We start from the raw sequence: 22,528 nt of genomic DNA, 5'->3' as shown, positions 1-22,528 counted from the left end.
GATTGGGGCTTCATTCCCAAACAACCCGACTCACAGACCGCGCCTCGTGGTGTGACAGGGTCCGGGCACGACGGGGCTCTCACCCTCTCCGGCGCCCCTTCCAGGGGACTTGGGCCCGGTCCGCCGCTGAGGACGCTTCTCCAAACTACAATTCGGACAGCAAGGCAATCCGATTTTCAAGCTGGGTTGTTCCCGGTTCGCTCGCCGCTAAGGGAATCCTTCCCATTTGATAGGAAGTGACTCCAACAAATCTATGGGACCAACTATAGGAAGCTTTCATAGGTGAGTTTTACTCACTTAGAACTCAAATAAGGTTGGAGAATTTGATTAGGTCCTTTGTGCAAGATGTTGATGAGGATGTTGTAGATGCATGGATTCGTTTCAAGGAAATGTTAAGGAATTGCCCAGGCCATGATTTGACCAAAGAGAAATATGTTGAGTTGTTCTTTGATGGATTGGATAAGAAATCTAAGAGAGAGTTGGGTTATGCCTTCGGTGGAAGTTTCAACAAAATTACACCCAATGTTTGGACCACCTAATACTATCTTGAGAAAGCAGGATATCTTTTGTGTACCTGTTTTGGTTAAATTGTATGATGTCCCATTAGTGGCATACACGGAGGATGGCCTGATCATGGTGGCAAGTAAGTTGGATATCCCGATCATGTTGGACTCTTATACCAGTGACATGTGTCTACACTCTATGGGACACAACAGTTATGCTCGGGCTTTAATAGAAATAAATTCAGATCAAGAGTTGAGGATGAAGCTGGTTGTTCCTATTTCGAGTTTGACCAGGAAGGGTTATACTAAAGAAACAGTGGTTGTTGAGTACGAGTGGAAACCCCCTAGATGTTCTACTAGTCTTTGGCCACTCTGATATAATGTGTCCGAAAGTATTAATACAAGTGAAGGTGGTTCAGAAGGACGAAAATACGGATGATGGTTTCACTTATATGGAAAGAAAGAGTGGTAGAGGGAAACAGGTGGAAGGAATGAGGCTTACTAAACCAATGACGAATTTTGTGTATAGGCGAAAGCAACAGAGAGAGCCGTAAGTGGCTTCTATATCTACAGCTGAAAAAACCTTAGTTTTGAATTCGGCTTGTAAGAAGGAGGTCCCTATGTCTCTAACTAGTCCTAAAGTTGCATTAAAAAATTCCTTTGATGTGTTAAAAAGTATGACCGATGACTACACGAATGCTTTACTTTTTCATGTTGGGGAAGTGACTCTACAAGTGGTTGATACTGATGAAGACGAGGTAGAGATGGTTTATGATGAAACTACAAGTTTCATGGGTCAACAGACAAAAGTAGTTAATACTAGCAAGGACAAAACAGGATATGTGTGAAACTGTGTAAAACCCAGAGCAGCAGACTAAAATAGATGAGAAAACAAGAAACACATGTAGTGGAGGTTCAAGGAATGTGAGTAGAGTGATGACGATGAGGATGAAGTCTACGACTTCGATGCAAATGAAATTTCTGAAATACATAGGGCTTTTTGCAAAACAATGGACGCCACTTTAAAAGGTCATCCCAAAAAATAGATTATTCGTCATCAGTAATCTAGTTTAATTGGTTGTCTACTTTTGTAAGCACTTGGTAGTGGTTTTATACTTGTGTTAATTATGAATTATGTATCGGTAGTAGGTTGTGTCAGTTAAGTATGTTGTATTGCCTATGTAACGTGCTGAGATGTGAGTCTCACTCACATCCTATGTACTTCATTGTTTTTGGCGTAATATACTTATCGGGCTTAAAGCCTTTACCCCCCCCCCCCAACCCTCCCCAACAAAAAAAAGAGCTACTTGAAACCAGTAATTCTAGTGCTGGCTTTGAAAAAATGTCAGTATCCGGCAATGTGAATGCCGGGTTTAAACATGGCATGTGGCAGGCGTTGGACACGTAGGATGAAACCAGTGGTGTCATTGCCGGGTTTGAGTGATTTGGACAAACTTTTTAAATTGAAAGCTTGTTTGGTAGAATGAGAGGCAAGTATGCCTCATTTGGGAAAAAAATTCTTATAACTAAAATTGAAAGCGTTATTGGCTATTTGGGTGTTGAAAATGGGTGTTTGTTAAAACATACCTCATCCGTCAGGTTGCGCCGGATATTCTCCAAGGCTTTCTTCAACTCAATCTTATTATTCGTTCGTTTGCCTGGTGCTACCATAAGTGGGCTATAGTACTATGGAGAGGGATATCTTTCGGTGACTTGGGAGACGAACCAACCCCCAGGAAAACATCTTTTACTTTTACGGTATGTATAAAAAGTAAAACGTCCCGTAAGGGTCTATATTACCCGTATTTCTTGTTTATTTGTTAATTTAGTAATTTAAGTAGCAGACTAAACTTCTTTTTTTTTTTGTTATATTTGCTTGAAAATGGACCGTACATGTCATATGATTGTTATTCACAACTGCAATGATTGTTAAATTACATTCAACTTTTTGAAACAAATATGTAACTTAAACTATATAAACCACATCTTTATAATATTTATCACATACAATAAGCCACATAGTTTATCACAATCAATTTTGTAATCTTACTTAATCAGTTTAAGGAGAAATGATTGCAATATTCCGTACGGTATATTGTTATTCCATTTGGTCCCAAGTTTATAACTTTCATTGACTTTAATTAGTCGACTAGTATATTAGCAGTCGACTTCACCGACCACTAGCTTTGTGTGATGGTTGGTGTTGATGATGTTAGAAAGAAACGATAATAAATGGTATGAATTAATTTATACGAGTGTTGATTAACATCCATGTACGTGAGACATTTATTATATATATATATATTAATTAGGTCTTTTACTCGCACGATGTGCGACTAATTAAAATATCGTTAATGAAATATACATAAGAAAAATTATCTAGCTAGATGTCGATATTGATAATTAGTAAAAGTGTTTTGTGTTAATTTATACAACCTTATCATTCGTTGGATTGGTAAAAATGTACAGTTAATTACAGGATTTTCAATTTTGGTTAAAAAAAATAAATTTTTACCTAAAATAAAAATTTTTAAGATCTATATAACATTTGAAAATTAGGTAAGTAATAATTTTTATAAAAATATTAAAATAATTTAATTTAAATAGTTTTAATCGTCACTATAAAAAGAATTAGATATACTTATTTTTGCGAGTAATGATTGTTGTTTTCTTTAAATGTTTTTTATATTCAATTTATTGTTCTATTCTTTTACATTGCAAATTTTTAATCAACACATTCTAACTATAAATTAAAATTTTGAAAAATCAATTTAATAGCCATTACTTACAGGATTTTCAATTTTGGTTAAAAAAAAACAAATTTTTATCTAAAATAAATAATTTTAAGATCTATATAACATTTGAAAATTAGGTAAGTCATAATTTTTATAAAAGTATTTATATATACATAATAAATAAATTAAATATTGTCAAAAAATTTACGAAAATGACACGTAGGATAAATCATATGTGGCATTGTTGGAAGAGAGTTTAAATTAAGGTGGATGGCCTAAAAATCCTATGATAACTACTCTTTTAATAGATATATAGATATAAAATAAGTGGCAAAATATCGTGTGTCAAAGTTTATCTTGGATTAACCAGCCCCACTAATTAGGTGAGTTGACCAGGGTATTTTCTAATTTCTAAATCCACTATGTGGGCTTCGGAGGTGGGGTTTCCCCAAGGTATCGGGTTCGAATTTTGGGTTTTTTATCGCTGGTTAAAAACTTAAAATTACCTCCAACACGTCTGAATCGAAACCAACTTAATTTTTTTTAAAAAAAGTTCATCCTGGATTAGATTGGAAGAACTTTTAACAAAAATAACTTATTTACCTTTCCGAATCGACATGTTGAACTATTCGCAAACGGTTGATTTTATGTACAAGTCCTTCAATTATTCGTCTGTGTCCATGACATTAAGGTAAAAATATATAAATAGAAAACATGGGTGTATGATGCCTCCGTCTTAAATGAAAAGAAAACAACGAAATGGACTAGGCCTTTTATCTCGCCCGTCATTCGTAAATGGGATACTTACTGTAGATAATCTAAAAGTAAAAACTAATGGTATCAAAAATTTTAAAATGTAAAAATGATCTCATTACCATTACATGACCTGGACACCATCGAATCTGCATTTTTAGAACTTTATATATGAGGCTAGAATTTAATGGTAATTAGTATCTTAAAGAAATTATTTTTTTGTCAAACGGAAATCAAACTAACATAGAACTTTAGATTTTAAGAAGACTATGTTTTTCTTATTACTAGACCAGGACTTGTTAGTACTAGTAACTTTTTCAAACAAAACGAACTTCGTTTGCTGAGTATGACTATTGACTAGGACTCTAGGAGCCTCGGAGGGGCCCTTTTCATGGCTGTTCTGTGAGCAGTTAAACATATACGAGTAATAGTACAATGATATGAGTAATATAATGCAGGCCCTGTGACTTATTGGGCCTTATAAAAAATCTCACTTGCACTTTTTTTTTAAAGGTTAATTTCGCGTGAAACTTCATGTCACGATTCGACAGCGAGAGGTCTAGTATACGTTGTCTTAACCGGGTCTGCGTTAGAGAGCTCTCTCGAAGTAGAAATGCCTATTTCAAATACCCAATGGGAGAAAAACCCCTACTAATCCGCCCGAAGGCACAACGATTAATAGGGGTAATCCCCCGCCCCTCAGACTTGAACCTAAGTATACTTAAGTCAAGTCCTCATAGAAGGACTACCTATATCTCAAAGTTGGTGGAATGAGGATTTGAACCTAAGACCTATAGGTCACAAGGGGAACTCCAAACCACTACACTAACTCATCATTGATAAATCTCACTTGCATTTAGCACGCCTTCATTACAAGTTTGAGATTTAGGTCACGTTTGGTTCACATAATTTGATGGAATTGGAATTGAAATCCACTTTTTAGTACATTTGGTTTCTTCCATCACGTCAATTTTCAAAAAAATAAAAACATTCCGTCAAATTCCATTCTTTCGAATTCCAATTTCTTTGAAAGATTTTATTCCTTACAAAAGCATTCCGTGAACCAAATGCGCCCTTAGAGTTTTTACTTCAAATTTTAATGTGAGCAAAATATTCTCAAAAATGTCAAAAATTTCCAGATATCGGATAATCTTAAAATTGGAGTTGATTATGTGAAGAGACAAGTCGTTAAAACCAAAATAACCGTTCAAAGAAATGAAAACAAGAAATAACAAAATTACAAGAAATATAAACTCACAATGGCACGTAATTAAAGTTTGAACTACACATACATCTATTTAGACGTTGGATAAAATTCTTAACTAACTTGTTATGTAAACTTTATATTTAAGGAAATCTGCTTTCGTTTCATATATTTAAAGGATTGTATTTTAAGACTAAGTGGTAAGAGGTATTCCATGGGTGGGGGGCTTTTGGCCACATGGCTCTATGTCATCATGTTAGGCATTCTCAGGGTGTGAGGCATCTTGGATGGGTGGAGGGACTTCTTACATTTGTCACTATATGATTGATTGAATGTATATAAAAGTGAAAAAGTGAAAGGAGAAGAGAGAGAGTTTACATGAGAAGAAACAAAAGTCAAAAAAAAGTCGACGGTTGTGCCTAACTGTGAAGGGCAAAAAAGCAAGTCGGGCAATGTATACGACGTTCTGTTGGCTTTTTTTTGGTGGGTGGGGGGGAGGTGGAATCCGGTTTAGAAACGCCTCACACCACTCGGTCTGATGAATCAATCATCAAGAGAATATAGTTAGTTTCTGGTGCTAACTCATCAAATAAACCCTATACAGAGAGCCATGTGAACTGCTACATGTAATGTCATGTGTACTTGAAAGATGATGAAACAAGAATCAACGATTAACTAGCTATTTTTTGTTGGCATATAATCATATTATTATAAGTCGTATGTCCGGAAATAATTTAAGCCTACGGGGTCACACGAAATGACACGGTAACTCGATAATAACAATTGATATATTAAAGTAATATATTAATTAGTTTGATCACGAAATAATTAATTAAACATAGTTAAAGGATTAATTATATTTAATTGATTAAAAAATATTTAATTGATTAAAAAAGAGGATTAAAATGTGAAAATTGGAAAGTGGGCTTGGACCTTGGTGCATGTATGGGGGACGGCTCATCAAGGCTTTCCATAGCCTTGATGTTGCTTAGTTTCCAAGTTATGTTTAACCTAAAATTACCCTATAAATACAAGGGCTAATTCCTAGGTTTTTCATTCATTCAATTCACAAACAATTCTCCTCTCTCCCTCTTCTCTTGGTTCGACCGAACTCCCCACCTCAAAGGGGTTTTCGGTTTTCGACTTAAGTTAGGGTTTTAAACAAAGGGTTGTTTAGGTTCGTGATCGGGGTACTAGCATACATTATTCGGGGTGTCTAGTGTGCGATCGTGGAGGGGTTTTGCTTTAAACCCTAAGCATTAATAATAAGATTATTATTATTTCAATTGGATCTTTGCATATAAGGTACATGTCTTAATTCTCTCTTTGTTAATTAATGTGATTGCATATATGTTTCGATTTCTTTCGTTGCGCTTATTCGTGATCTTGTATGTTTATGTGTTCATATTCTAACATCTTTAATATTAATTATTTAAATCTTAATTCTGCTGTTGAGCAAATATATTAAACGCTTTTGCAACCAAATCTCAAATTTATTGTAAAACTTCTCTAAATGTAAGAAATTGAGTAAGTGGTCCAGTTTACCTCGAGCGATCAAGTAGTGATTACATGGTCCTTGGTCAATTTACCTTGATATATCATAAACTCATAAAGTCATTCATATGCAGACTCAAACAACCTTCATTGGTATTTTATTGTTGATTATTATAACATATTTTAATTAAACAATTAATTTTTAGAGGTGCATATTATACACTTGATTCGTTACGATACCCTTAATTTACATTTTAAAAATTCCAATATCAATAATTTTAAATTATCTACGATATATTAGGGAAATATCTACACAATGCGGCGACGACGACAATTGATGGTGGTGGCTCAAATGATGGTACCGGTGATAAATAGTGTAGTTTTTAGTGGTGTAAAAGGAGTAATGTAGTTATTTTAGTTGTTAAAGGTAGATGTTGTCAATTAAATTCTTTAAAGATATCATAGATGTTTCAAGTATGTATTACAAATATTTTTAGTGGAGATGCTTAATATATAAATAATGAGTAAACAAGAGAGACATGTTGTGTTTAATTATCATTTATCAGTTTCTTTGTGGAAAAAATGAAAGACAATGTCTTATGAAACTATTTACAACAAATAACTTTAAATTGTTAATTAAAATAATTATACTATCTAATATTACATCAATTGTCTTTACATTAATAATCACACTTTTACCATAAACGCCCGTTCTACTGTTACCGCCGCCACTGCTATCTTTTCTTCAATTTTGTGCCTTTTTAATTTTATTTATATCTTTTTACCGTTCCCGAGTGCTAAGACAAACGGACCGCATTTCAAGTTTGCATAAACAATTCTAATGATTGCAAAATACGAGGAGCTTATCTTTTTGTTCCGTCAATCCTGATGACGTTATCTCCTCGATCTGCATTATATTCGGTGAAACTTGATCTCTCTTTACACAAATAGCCACCTACCTTTCTATGTATTTATTGACCATGGTACATGATAGAGAGTTATTGAACCAATTTGTCTATTTTCATAAAACTGTGATCTTAATTCTTTGTTAACCCCATTACACATATTTATTTAAATAATAATAAACAATAGTTTTGTTGAATACAGATATAAGAATATTTTTTTCTCATTACTTTCTCAATAGTCTTATGGCATGATCAGGATGTGCAGGGTTTAACATAACTCATGGCTGATTTATTTGTACAAGAGATGGTTGATGTTTCTTATTTCAAGGGACTAAAGCTGACATAACTGAAAAGATAAGGGGCTGGATTGCTATTTTAATAAAAGATTGACGACTATATATAGACAGTCAAAGTCACCAATAACCCGTATCTGGATGATTATCGTATACGATACAAATACATCTATTTTATTTTAGTTTTTCTTCTAGTATTCCAAACTATCAATCTCCATGCTGTTTCTTATCTAACACTTCTTCATAATTATCATCATCATTATCATATTGTGGAACAGTATCAAAGGCCTTCGAATCGATTTTTCTTTTATACACTTTTGCAGCAATTCAACCGACTCTTCTGGTAACTTACTTACACTTGAATCATCATATATTCATAACCCTGTTTTGTTTTTGTTTTTGTTTTTTTTCATTAACTATTTTGTTGAATCGCAAAATACCCGACTCCACCAGCTCAATAGTTATTTTGCTAACCCCCAACTCAACTTTGATTCTAACTTTCTTGATTATAAAAACCGCAAAATATATTTTTGTATACCATACCGTAGATTATACTTATATAAGGGGTATATATGCTAGATCTGTTTTTACAAATCTCCATGGGCTTACAAAGTAAATGTTACTGTTTTTTTTTTAATGATGTGAAATAAGCTTTACATGACCAATCTCTTTGTTACATATATATAAACCTAATGTTTATTTTGACCCGAAAAATATGACCAAGAGAAAACAAAAGGAATGACGGTTAGTTTGGAAATAACACAATTGCCCCTGATGAACCCCCTTCTGGAAAGAGTTGTAAGAAATTACCCGAATTAATTTACACTCTAAACCCTTATCTTGTAAATCAACACTATTATGTTTACATCAATTACATTTACGCTAACCTACACTATTTGAGATGCTGCCACCACGACCAATAGACTACGCCACTACCAGACCGCCTCATCTGAATTGCGCGGGTACCGTGCTAGTATAATATAAGTATATAAAAGTAGTTGTTAAGTTATAGTTATCCACTACCCAAATTGTTTTTTGTTTCTTAGGAAGAAAGAATGGATAAGAATGAGAATGATTTGATCGTGGTGAAGAAAGATGGTGCAGAGGGAATAGCATACGTGAGAATCAACAGACCAAAATCATTGAACTCCTTGACAAAGCCTATGATGACGGATTTGGCAAACGCATTCAAAGCCCTTGACGCCGATGAATCCGTGGGCGTTATCATACTGAGCGGGTCGGGTCGGTCTTTTTGTTCAGGGGTGGACCTTACAGCTGCCGAAGATGTGTTCAAAGGAGACGTCAAGGATATTAACAAGGACCCTGTTGCTCAGATGGAGCGTTGTCGGAAACCCATCATCGGGGCGATATCAGGATTTGCAATAACGGCTGGATTTGAGATAGCGCTTGCTTGTGATATTTTAATCGCTTCTACCGATGCTAAGTTCATTGATACCCATGTCAGGTTGGTGGACCCAACACATTCAACACTTGTGTTATTTATTCTTATTAACATGTCCACGTTTACTTGTAGGTTTGGGATATTTCCTTCATGGGGTCTCTCTCAAAAGCTTTCGCGCATAATAGGAACCAACAAAGCTCGAGAAGTTTCCCTAACAGCTGGCCCATTAACAGCAGCGACCGCAGAGAAGTTGGGATTTGTTAACCATGTAGTTGAAAGTAGTAAATTGTTAGAGAAAGCCCGTGAAGTTGCAGTGGCCATTAACAAAAATAACCGCGATTTGGTGTTAAGATACAAAGCAGTGATAAACGACGGTATCAAGCTAGACCTTCATCATGCTCTTTTGCTAGAAAAGGTATGCGCGATCCACTATACTAATTGTTTCATGTCTATATCAAAGTGAATCCTTAAGATCGAGTTGCTGTTTTTTTGGTTGTTGATTGCTAGGGGTGTTCATTATTCGGATTAACCGAATAGCCCACCCAATTCATTTGACTTGTGTATTATTTGGATTAGGTTATTTGGATTTGGTTTGGTGTTTGGGTGAAACCGATTAAGAAAGTTGTTAAATGGTTCGGTTTTGGTTTATAAAATTTTCAATTGGGGCCCAACCGAAACCCGGTTAAGCTTTTAATGTTTAATAAAGCTATAATAACCTAATTTAAATGATATAAATAGAACTTCAATTATTTTAATAATTTAATCCAAAAAATCTTAATACATGTAATTATTTGAATAACCTCACCATGAATAAACAATATGATGTACATTAACATTCGAAGTGCATAATTATTCAAATATACTAAATTAAAACTTGAAAACGTTTTTTATTTGGGTAATCCAAAACCCAACCAAATAACCCGAACTTTATTTGGGTGGTTTGGATTGGGTGGCCACATATGTGGATTGGGTAATGGGCGGTTTAATAATTCATAAAAAACCGAATAACCCAAACCGAATAACTTTATTCCCCCAAAACTTGACCAAATGAACACCCCTATTGATTGCGGTTTCTTATGGCAGGAGAGAGCTCATGAATATTACAATGGAATGACAAAGGAGCAGTTCAAGAAAATGCAAGAGTTCATAGCAGGTAGAAGTTCTAAAAAACCTGCTGCCAAGCTATAATTTATATGTTTATTCGTGTTGTGTTATGTGAAAGTTGTACCATGTTCTGAATTTCTATCTAAATGTGGGTAAGCTAAAGCCTAAAATAACATTCACTTTCTTATATCTAATGTACCATCTTCATGTATCTAAGTCTCATTACCACATCCCCGATGCCAAAAAACACCTATACTATATGTTGGTGATTGAACATTCAAACGTTAATTTAAAGTCACCAAGATACAATAGCAATACATATGCATAAAATAGAAGAACACAAACTTACAGAATCATTATTAATGGATAGATATGCAGTTGGATTGTTTGTTTGAACAAGAGTTGTTCGACGGTTCTTACAGAATCACTATTTACGGATGGATGGAATACACAATTACTCCATTTAATATCCGAGTTTGTGACATGCTTTTATGCAGAGTCCTATAAATTAGACATGAGAGGGAATACAAACCTGAAAACAGGGGCTGCATAAATAGAAATGGATATTATAGGTGTTTGATCCTATAATGTTTTCACTGGAAATATATTCAGTGATGTGCTGTGCACATTAAGTTCTTAAGGAAGACTGTAAGTTGTATCTGAAATTTGTGTAAAAGGGAAATAATATCCGTCCATATAATTTTTCTTAGTAGTCACCAGTGCGCATAAGGCGACTTGATGTTCTCAACTTCTCATAGCCTTACTGGGCGACACCTTGTCACCTTGAATTGGCAGGGAAAGGATTTAGAAATGATTACCGGATACCTCGGCTGGACAGAGAAAAGCAACTCGCTTACTCGGTTATATTTATCATCATCTACATGTTGAGTACCAACTCAAACACTAGAGACAATATAAACAAACATGTGAAAAAGAAAAGAACGTTGAAACTACGTGGGTGGGCAGATCAACAAGATGTGCTTATTTTGCAGTTGGGTTAAAGATAAATAGGTATATGGATGAGAAAATGGAGTAGTTTTTGTTTATTATGCAGTTGTTTATTTTGCAATTTTTAATTTCAATATCCGCAGTCTAATTGGGGTATCCCCTTACCCTGACTGTACCCTTTTCTTTAGGCAATCTTATGGTATGTTCACGAGTAGAAAGACTACCTCATAAAGGTCTTCGGCTAGATGGTGTGAATACAATGCAGGTCCTATGACTTATTGGGCCCTATTCAACTATCCCGGTTAGTCGGTTACAATGGCTCAATTACAGAAAATGTAGGTAAAAGGAAAATGGGAGAAAGGAAGAAGGATAGAACGTGTAACCTTTTACTACATTGAGCTTTGAATAGTTTTTTTTTTTGGAATGGCTGCATTTCGAATGAGCTATAAGTCCACCATCATGAAATGGTGATGCCTATGGCCAGTGTAGGGAAGTTGGTCCGTCTGACTAAGAGCATCATTGACGAGATTTGGATGGTTAACAGAACTTAACAGAAACTTGCATATATAGTTGCATCAATAGACTCGAAAAAAAGACAAATTGGAGAACAAACAAGGGTCAATTGGGATTTTTGGGAAGAAAAAAGAAAGGTACTTTAAGAATTATATTAATCCATTTCAAATTGAGAAAACATTAATAAACGTGGGAGTAATTAAGGGAAGGTTAGGTGACAACTAACATAGCCAAAAAAATATATGAAGTGGTAGAAGTCGTATAATCATTCTCTACCTTCATTCCGTGGGCCTCATCACTTTCCCTTTTTCTAATACGTCGTCATCTTTTTACTCCAAAGTCTCCTTATTTACAAAGGGTTATGACAAAAATGTATCTTTACAACTTCACGTACTACACTAATACTCAGTATATCCTTTATCAATCACAACGAATTGAAATGGTTAGTCTTTAGGGATTTGTGACAAGGATGATGAGAATGAATCTGGTTTTTTTGATTGCACACTTGTTTAGATAAGAAGAAACAATTTGCAAATGTTTGTTGACTTCTTTTTTTTGTAAAAGGCAAATGTTTGTTGGTTTAATCGGTTATAAATTAATAATTTTTGAAAACTTTGTATCCTAATTACTTGTCTAATACCAATGAATTTGAGATGGCAAATTGGCAACTTAATTACTCCGGACACATAACATGAACACAAACTTTATTTTCCTAAATTGGATGTAAAACCAGCCGATTTTTCCCCAAAAGTCGTTATAAACAATCTCTTTACTTTTGGATAGAAGCAAGACTGTTTATGTTGCATCTTCAATTCTCCATATCTAGGTGTTGTTGGATGTGAAAATGGTTTATTTGAACCTTCAAAATGACCCGTTATCCATATTCTTATGGCTTAAACCAATTAATAACTGAACGTCAATTAAGTATTTAAGTTATCTTTTTCATCTTTGTTGTAAGCCGCTGCCATTGTTGTTTAATAGTCAGACTTTCTATTGTTATTGTAAGAGATTTCGGTTAAGGATCCCATCAGATAAACATATAATTGAGGGATCAAAAAATATAGAGTTTTGCTAAACAAAGCTTTAAGGACTTTCGTTAAGATGTATTAATTAGTTGTACACTTACCTTAAAATTCAGGGGGCCGACATTTAATATAGAAATATATAACCTTTTTATGTACGTTAAGTGAAGCCTAAAGGCTTACTTTAGCATTTTCAAAAACTTTAATTTCCTTACCAGACCGTGCAGATGTGAATTAAAGATTTCAATTAAACTGCGTGTACATGAGTTAAATATTAGCTTTGTCTAAATAACTTGAATTTTTAATTTATATGAGATCCTCATAATTATATTATTTGATTTCTTGTTATGATCCCACCAAGTAAACGATTAAGAGCGGTCAAAGAAAATGTTTGGAAATTATAATTTTATGACCATTTAAACTGTGTATATGTAACTTGAAGACTTCTATTAAACTACTTACGTACACCTAAGTTATATATTAGCCTTAAAGAACTTGTATAACTTCTTTCATTTACCATTTTTTTTAAAGGTAAATTTTGCTGGAAACTTCGTGTCACGATTCGAATGCGGAAGGCCCAACATACGTTGTCTTAACCGGATCTGCACTAGAGAGTTCCCTCGAAGTAAAAATGCGCATTTTAAATACCAAATGGGGGAAAACCCCTACTAATCCACCCGAAGGCACGACGATTTATAGAGGTAAACCCTGTCCCTTCAAACTTAAACCTGGTTATACCCAAGTCAAGCCCTCATAAAGGGACTTAATTCTTATGTCCTCCCCAAAGCTTGATCATAAGGAAAGATGACCTTTCAACCATTGAGCCAAAGCCCAATGACTCATTCATTTACCATTTAACTGGCTCAATGACTCATTCATTTACCATTTAACGTACCTTATATTATTGTAATATCATCGTCATAATATTCTTTGTGAACTGTAAATAAAATCAAATATTGCTCTATTTTAGTTTTAGTAAATACAATGGCCTTATAATATATCCATCCAATAATGTGTAATACGTACGTGGCATAATCTAATCATATCAATTAGATATTGACTACTAATTATAATATTTGTAATATGTAATATTTACTACCATTCTAAGAAAATCTTGTTTTAAATAAGGAATTAATATATATTATTTCTTTGACCATGTTCTTTCATAAGGATCTTTTTTTTTTCTTTTAAATTTACTTTATATCAAGCAAAAGCAATAATCTTATATTATACGAGTATGCTGCAATTGTAATGTAATGTAATTTAATGCTATTTAACATTATTTCAAACGGGATTGCTATTTAATATTTATAATATAAAAATTAGCATGTCCACACCACACTATCATTTGGACTCTATATAAATCCACATATTCACTTATCAATTTGCATATATTTCTCACACAACACAACAGCCATGTCTAGAACCTCCATCATTTTTCTCACAGTATTCCTTGTCTTCTTCACGTTGTCTTCCGATGCCCGCCTCGTACCCGCTCTACCAGATACCGTCGTCACCCCCACCGTTAACGTCGCCACAGAAAAGGTATATATTTATTGTAGTATATATGTTATAGAGTTTTTATAAATGCTTTATTTACAAGACCAACTATACTTGGTGGATTAATTTATAATCTCAAACAATTTTATTTTATTATTTTTTGTAGGGTGTTGTTGAAGAAAGTTGTGAAGGAATTGGGAAAGAAGAGTGTTTGATGAGAAGGACACTTGTTGCTCATGTCGATTATATTTACACCCAAGATAAAAATCCTTGATCGAATAATTCACCCTTGCGATTTAATATATGTTTCAGATTATTTTAGCTTCACTATATATATGCTTTTATTTTTCTTGAAATATACTCCATCTTTATTTGCTTAAGTGATTTTGTACATGAAAATAGAGCAATATGATTTTTTTTCAATATGTTATAGACAAGTGTCTTTGAAACTTCAACCTTATTCAAGACATTAATTTTGTAAAGGTAATTAATATATATATATATAATATGTTATATTTCTATGGTGGCATCATTTTCTTATAAACTATTTATGAAGTAACTATGTTTATTTTGATAAAAAAAAAACATAAATAAAAATAATTCAGGAGGATAGTCGATTGAACATTGAAGGCGTTACCAAATAATCATAGAGTTTCAAGTCCTATGTAAGGACAAATGTGTATTGCAGTACTCTTGTAGATGCTGATTAGTATGTCTTGTCTTTGCTCATCCACACAAATAACTTTAAAAAGTTATATATATTTCTGATTGAATCTCTTTAAAACAAAAGTTACAAACATAACACTTTTAAAGAAAAAAAAAAACTTAATGAGTTTCCTTGACAACTGATAAAGAAAAAAAAGATTCTATACAACCTTAAGAGCAATAACCTTAAACAAAATAAAACATAAATTATGTAGTTTACTAATTTAGAATACTAGGATACACATTCCATAGTTTTTTTAAGATATCTGACATAATAGATGACCCTTTTAGTATTTTTGCAAGGTTATTCGATATTAAAACTCCAAATAAAGTTATTTTTAACAAAGATATACTTTTCAGCTAAAATAGGTTACTGCAAGTTATTAAAAATGATTTTCAATAAAGAGCAATTAATTTATTGACTCCGATTTAGTTGTCTAATCAGATTTTTTTCCTTATCTGTGGTCAGTTTCAACGATTTTTTAGACTGCTTTCGAGATAGTACCGTATATGCTTAGAGTTCCTGCCAAAAAACAGAACATAGTTACTAGCTAGTGAAAAAACAGAACTTTCTTTTTGGTCGCTTTGGTATTGCGTAAACATTATTCATTACAACACGTACATACATATATATTCGAATGATATGTTTTACTTTTCACTATACCACCGAAGGAATATTATTTACAACACTCCCAAGTCAAAAGTCATACGTGTTTTAATTATAATATATTGTTTTTTTTCTACAAATTTCCTACGTTCTTACGCACCATATACACACGAGTCAACGAGACACATCTGATGAGTGGACTCATGCATTTGGCCACGCTTTCAAATGGTCATCACAATGGGCCCCATCCTTACTATTTACGCACCATACAACACTACACTTGTTTAACAATTTCTTTATGGAAAGGGCTTCGGTAATCAGGGAATATAATATATGTGCTTTGATATTGGCTAAAATCAGATATAGCAAATAACATGTATTTTCATGTAACTTCAGTCTCTATTATTTAGACTCAATTACTAGGGGACTAAGTGAAGTTTTTCCGGTCCTTGGATTTTGCCTACTCAAATAGAAAATGATAGAATCCGACTAGACAAAAGACTGCCCTCAATGAGTATACCCTCACCTATACAATACATAGCTACTAGCTAGTGGGGGACGTATATATTCTATTCAAAAAATCGTCATTTCATAAACAATAATAATAGTAGTTAATGAGAAAATAAACCCTGTTAGTATGATTACATCAAGCTTCTTGTCTTTCTTTAATTTATATATATCTATATTACTTTATAATTGAAATAAAGGGGTTTTTTAATTTTTAAGTATTTTAAAAATTCTTTTTTAATTTAAAATTTTGATTTTCTTGAAAAATATAAAATGAGCTGTTATGATTAGAGATGATGTACATTAATTAATGTTGTTTTAATCATATACTTCCTCAGTCTCAGTTTAAATGTTTAAATTTAACTTGTTGAGTCTTTCTTTTCTAATTTTGATCATAAGTATTTTTATTTGTATATTATAATACATAATGAAAGTTATTGGGTTAAACCCCAGTGACCAGGGGTGTTTAACTAAACCTGCTATGCGGGCCCCCGGGAGAGTTTGCTCCAAGGTCTCGAGTTCGAGCCTTGATAGGTTCTCCTCGACGGTATTTTCCAATAAAGAAAATGGTATTGTGAGAAATGCTATTTAAGATCCGCTTAGTGTGAGACCCTTTCGTTGTTTGATTAGTACATATCATACACGTCTGAGATAAAATTCACTTATCAAAAAAAAAAATATTTTACATCAATTATTGTATAAGAAACATGAAACAATTTACGGTTAAAATTATAAAAAAATAAGACTTCAAAAGTTTAAATTGAAACGGAGGAAGCTGTTCTTTTTAATGAAGTTTGACATTTTGGAAAAATTAAATACAGTACTACATAGTTTATAGAGTCAACATAAATTTGCATGTACATATATTAAATTGAAAAAAAAAAATCAAATTTGAAACATAACACCAATACTATAACTTCTCTTTTACAAAAACCATTATATGCGATCAATTTAACAATAAAGATCAAGGTATGTAAGTGTAATTTAACTATTTTGAATTCACCTAAAGACTATTGTTTAATGTTTTTGGACCTTCACTTTCTTGGTCCCTAGGCATATGTCTTTCGTGCCTCCTATCCCAGCTGACCTTGATAAAGTTTATTGTTATACAACTTAGAAACATTCGACTCATGTCCATTGTAAAGATACAATTCTAGTTCTTAAATACACCATTTTCCAGATCTACACAAATCATTAACAAGAAAGTTAGATTGGCTCGCCGGTTTTTTGTTTGTGTAGAATGGGTGGGTCATGGGCGGGTCATGGGCTTTCTAGGATAGTTGCGTTAATGTGTATGTATTTTTAAATGACGAGCTTACTATTAAGAAAACTAGTGCATGAAATTTGTAAGAATTCGTGGGTAAACCTCCAGCATCCACCCACTACCCACACACCTACGCCCCTTTATGAGAGGGATGATATCTTACCTTTCATTATCTTTTTCATTACTCATTTCTAACCAATCACATTATGTCACCTCAACTCCACCACTCATTCATTACTCATTCAAATTTTGTTGACATCCAACTACTCACTTTACCACTCACTACAATTAAAAAAAAAACTTAAAAAAAAAAAGGCTAAATCACAAAGAATCTAACCATTGATGATGACTCGTAAGTTGTTCCCATGGATTATGGGGTGCTTGGTCTGACCACTCAATTTGACGCCACCACTCGTGGTGGAAGGTTGGTGGGGGTGTTCCAGCGTGGTGTCACGCCCACCACTCGCCTATCTTCCATCCAATGCCAATGCCATTACGGAGTAAAAGTGATTCTATCCTATTATATATTTACTAAACATAATGTGAAATGTACAAATTCTTTAAGCTTGAAATGTACAAGTTCTTATACCACATATTAATTTTTACCAAATTTCATTTAACTTTTATCCCATATCAAAGTTTTTGTTTTCATTTTATCCACACTAAACTTTTATGTTCTCATGTTTTCATCAAATAACTTTCACACATTTACGGTTTCCTTTTAAAAACACCATAAAGTTTGTATCTTTTAACTTTTACTCCACATCAACAGTGCACTTTGTCCGTACTCAACTTTTAGCAACGATATCGCTGCTAATAGTCAAGTAAGGACAATACGGCTTTGTTGACAGTCATATTGAACAATGTACGAATAAGGTATCAAACTTTTAACAGCACATCGCTGGTAAGAATACTAATACACTGCTCGGCCTACCTGGTGCCTTGATATATCACATTTTTTAGTCGTACATCATATATCTACGGTGTTATGTCTTAAAATATGTATACTAGTGTATAATTAAAAATTATAATGTACGGATCATCGTTTTGGAAATTGTCTATTCAAGAGGGTCCTTTCCCCACCCATAATAAATGGTGGATCCGCCTCTGTATTCTAATGTCAAGGATTCCCATTTTAAGCAATATAATTTAAGCATATTTAAAAGTGCTTATTCAATAATCAAAGAGAATACTGTTCTAAAAAAATAATCAAAGAGAATATGATCGTGAGCGTTACGGTAAATACATCGACTTCCACATTTTGATATGATGAGTCAACTAAAGTAATCCATTTAGTGGGGTCGGGTCAACATCAATGACTGCATTAGAATTAAGTAACCATAAGTTTTCTGCATCAGACAAACAAAAACTACTACGAAATTAGAACATCACCATCGGTAAATGCTAAATAGTTGGTAACTAAAACAAAATATTATTGAAATATCAAACCAAAACAATCTCTAATTTGGCAGTTTCCGTTGGGTCTGTTTCTCAATATGTATAGACGGCAATCATAGAATATTTTCACATTTTTATCATATTCAAATTGAATGCATTTTATCTTATTATTTTTTGTAAACATGATAATAAATGTATGGGCAAAAAACAATCTTTAGACTTTTTCTAGGATGGCATGTAGATCTGGTTAATTTGATTTTGATAGGATATATCCTTGTTGACCAATATAAAAGATTACAAAATTTGGAGTTATCAATCTTCTAAAGTTCACACTGGTTTATATAACGAACGAAAATAACATATTTCAATAATACAAGGTGTTTTCAGTCGATTTGTTCGTTTTTTTTTTCTTCTTTGTGGTTCACTGGTTTTTCATGAAATTTAGAGGCCTATCTTTCAGGTGATGATCCGTACATCACCTTTATTTAACCGTGCATAACTGTACGTGCTTTAAAAGTAGTGTTGTACCATAATTTCTAACAGTTTGATGGTGTACATCTAAAGAATATGGTGTTTGGATTAACTACTTCCAATTTTTTTATAAGTTACATAGTACGTGATCTCCGATTCTCAGAACAAACATGATGGTGCAAAACAAACTTTACACATGATACATGGTAACGAAATGAAATTGTAATTAGTCAAGGAAATATCAAATAGGGAAAAGTGATGATGATGATACTATTGTCCACCCAAGTTTGATGAAATACGTTTCACAAATTTTGAAAAAATATTGAAAATTTAAAATGTGATGAGGTTTTCATTTAACTCAAGTGTGTAACAACATCATTTTGATTTTCTGTTAAAATATTGTAGCTTATTATTATGCATATATAAGTGAACTTAGTATTGCAAACTTGTAACAACCTTAGTATAATCCTATATCCAAAGCAAACTTGTTAGGTGATTAAGCATGACCATATGTATGACATATTGACATAGTCATACTTTGGCTTATTTTCTTTCCCATATATGCAAAAATAGCCAATTGTAGATATATAGATAAGGGTCTCGTTATAGAACACTTCAATTCGACATAAACATTTAAATACCCATCATACGAAAAGTCTTTGTGTCTTACATATATAATTTAATTTATTTTTAGAGACCTTTTAGAGTATGAGAATCTAAAGAGGGATACGATATTGTTATTACCTAATACCGAATGTCAAACAACTTGAATACATGTTCTCAAAAAGGCTCCGACAATTGATAACGAATTCTAGTTTTAACCACCAGGTCGACAATTCTAACCTAGCTACTTTTTCTTGCTTTCATTATGACACATGGTAGGTGCTACTATCAAAACAGTTCAAAGTCAAATTTTGACAATCTTATAACATAAACTTTTAGTTCAAAGTTAGCGTGGATAAATGTGTTGTTAAAAAATAATTATAAAAGTTTACACTAAAAAGTGTGAACTTTTAGTTCTATCACACTTTTTAGTGTGGAGAAATTTCTACACACTTTTAGTTCTTTATAATTTTACACACATAAAAGTATGACAAAATTTTTGATTTGTTCACGCTAACTAAAAGTGTAGACAAATGAATCATAATTTGTAATGAATAATGCTGAAACATTATTTGATACAAAACATAGTTAGAAACTAAACAAATAAAACAATAATTGGACAGGTGACAATTTAAGTTTTCTAAAGATAATACTTAAAAGTGGCTGCTATATATAAATGAGCAATATCTGGAAGGCTTGTAGAAAAATATGTAAACTGACGTAACCAGGACGTATGTTTCGATTGTAACCGTGACTAGAGATTTATCAAAAGTCTTTAGCATATATGATAAGGATTCATCAAAAAAAGGTTGTCTCTGAAATTAAATATAAGTCCAATTAGCGTCATCAGAATGTATTTTTCCAGGACCTTCTAGTCTTCGAGCTAGACGAATTCACATAAGCTTTTCTGAAATGAATAACCACCTTTTATTTGTTGATTGACTTATTGGTCATTATATTCATGGAGCTAGCCACTACAGTCGACTTTTTGACTAACCATATACTTATCTGATTTAAGGATTTGACCTCCCTCATGGTAGTTATTAATTTAGTTAATTAGTTATAAGAAGCTGTCTGCTCTGTTTTCTTCGTCCGTCGATCGTCAGTCAACATGATTTTTTAGATGCATATATATGCCATAAATCAATAATTGTGCATAATTTCTTACAAGAATTCTTGTTTTTTTAGTTTTAATTTGAATCGGACTGTGTACTCATTTATATTAAACTAGTTTCTTACTAGCATTTTATTTGTTTATATTTAATGTCGTTCAAAAAAAAATCGCTCACATATGGCAGCTACTATATATTACGGAGAATCTCTAGAAACTCATTATACTGGCCTGTCGCTTTTTAACTTATTTTTCTACAACTAATTAATTAAGGCCATTCTAAAAAGTGAGGCATGGTTGGATAATTTGTAAATTATAATCCATTACATTCTTTTGATTTGGTGATTAAATACCCTTAACGTATAGGTTGATTTTGTGGGGGTTGCATTTGTTAGGTTAGATGGATTTTACCTTCTCTAGGTCAAAATAAAATTAGGGTAAATTCTTTAGCAGTAGGCAATAGCTTAGCAACGAAACAATCGTCGCTATAGAGTAGTTTGACTAACAGAGTCAAGCTGTTATTTTGTTGTTTAGCTGGCCTTTAGCAAAGACATTCCGGTGTCGCCAAAAACTTCCATAGAACCCAATTTTCTTGTAGTGATGATACAATTTAGACATAGTAAGATGAAAGTTTGAGGCTCCCTCGTTCCCTATTAAAATCTACCATCCCTGTTTTTAAAGTTAATTGTTGTAATTTAAAAGTTATAGGTGACGTTTTTTCTTTTCGGACAATAAACGTAAAATGATTATTTGTTGCATAAAGGAATACATTTTGGGACTATTAATCACTTAATATTTGATCGAGAGGAGGGTCTTCAATCTTTTTTCATGTAAAGCTAGCCAATCAACCTGGCCAGGCATTCCATGTTCATGGGCCAGCCCATAGCCGAGTTGCGAACCGTGGTACCATGCCAACAAGTGTTTAATAGAAGTCATTAACTACCAAAATGTATCTCTTTTTATATATTTATTTTCTGTGAAAGTGAATTTCACTTGAAATTTTGTGTCGTGATTCGACAGCAGGAGGTCTAACATACGTTGGCATAATTGGTTCTGCGCTAGAGAGCTCCATCAGAGTAGAAATTCCTATTTCAAATACCCGATGGGGGAAAACCCCCTACTAATCCGACATGGCGATTAATAGGGGTAAACTTTTTTCTCTCAGACTTGAACCTGGGTATACCATGTCAAACCATCATATAAGGACTTTCTATGTCCACTCAAGATTTGAACACAAGACTTCTTGAAAGAGGGGATGTTTAAATTCCCCACACATAACATGTAGAACTGGTCATGTGGGGATCGTAGTGAAATTGGCCGAGTAAACATTGTCTTTGTGGTGTCAGGACTTTGAACGCATGCTGTGCATCTGATTGTCATGAACCATGATGTTTAAGAAAATTATGCCGTAATTAAACTAATATTTGCTTCTTAAAATATGTAAAAAAAAAAAAAAAAAGGATTTATTTTCCTGGGATGGTCCTTT

General features: G+C 33.1%; 1 protein-coding gene across 2 annotated transcripts; it reads left to right on the top strand.

Moving 5' to 3' along the window:
* The first annotated feature begins 8,037 nt into the window (after positions 1–8,037).
* LOC122587354 (probable enoyl-CoA hydratase 1, peroxisomal) lies at positions 8,038–10,604 on the top strand. 2 transcript variants are annotated; one of them, XM_043759493.1, is made up of 4 exons: positions 8,038–8,230; positions 8,934–9,352; positions 9,422–9,704; positions 10,373–10,604. In XM_043759493.1, exons 2-4 carry the CDS (start codon positions 8,943–8,945, stop codon positions 10,475–10,477), a joined length of 798 nt encoding a protein of 265 aa, XP_043615428.1. In that variant the 5' UTR covers positions 8,038–8,230; positions 8,934–8,942; the 3' UTR covers positions 10,478–10,604. The 2 variants fall into 2 exon arrangements, with proteins under 2 accessions (XP_043615428.1, XP_043615429.1); XM_043759494.1 differs by lacking the exon at positions 8,038–8,230 and adding an exon at positions 8,752–8,849.
* Positions 10,605–22,528: the final 11,924 nt, after the last annotated feature.

Source organism: Erigeron canadensis, chromosome 2 (assembly GCF_010389155.1).
Source record: "Erigeron canadensis isolate Cc75 chromosome 2, C_canadensis_v1, whole genome shotgun sequence".
NCBI classification, from domain to species: Eukaryota; Viridiplantae; Streptophyta; class Magnoliopsida; order Asterales; family Asteraceae; genus Erigeron; species Erigeron canadensis.
This window is presented reverse-complemented; position numbering and strand designations above follow the sequence as displayed.

Excerpts from the sequence above, each read along its gene's own strand:
- LOC122587354 (XM_043759493.1), top strand. The coding sequence starts at position 8,943 with ATGGATAAGAATGAGAATGATTTGATCGTGGTGAAGAAAGATGGTGCA. Across the intron at positions 9,353-9,421 it reads TTCATTGATACCCATGTCAG|GTTTGGGATATTTCCTTCAT; the intron begins GTTGGTGGACCC and ends GTTTACTTGTAG. Across the intron at positions 9,705-10,372 it reads ATGCTCTTTTGCTAGAAAAG|GAGAGAGCTCATGAATATTA; the intron begins GTATGCGCGATC and ends TTCTTATGGCAG.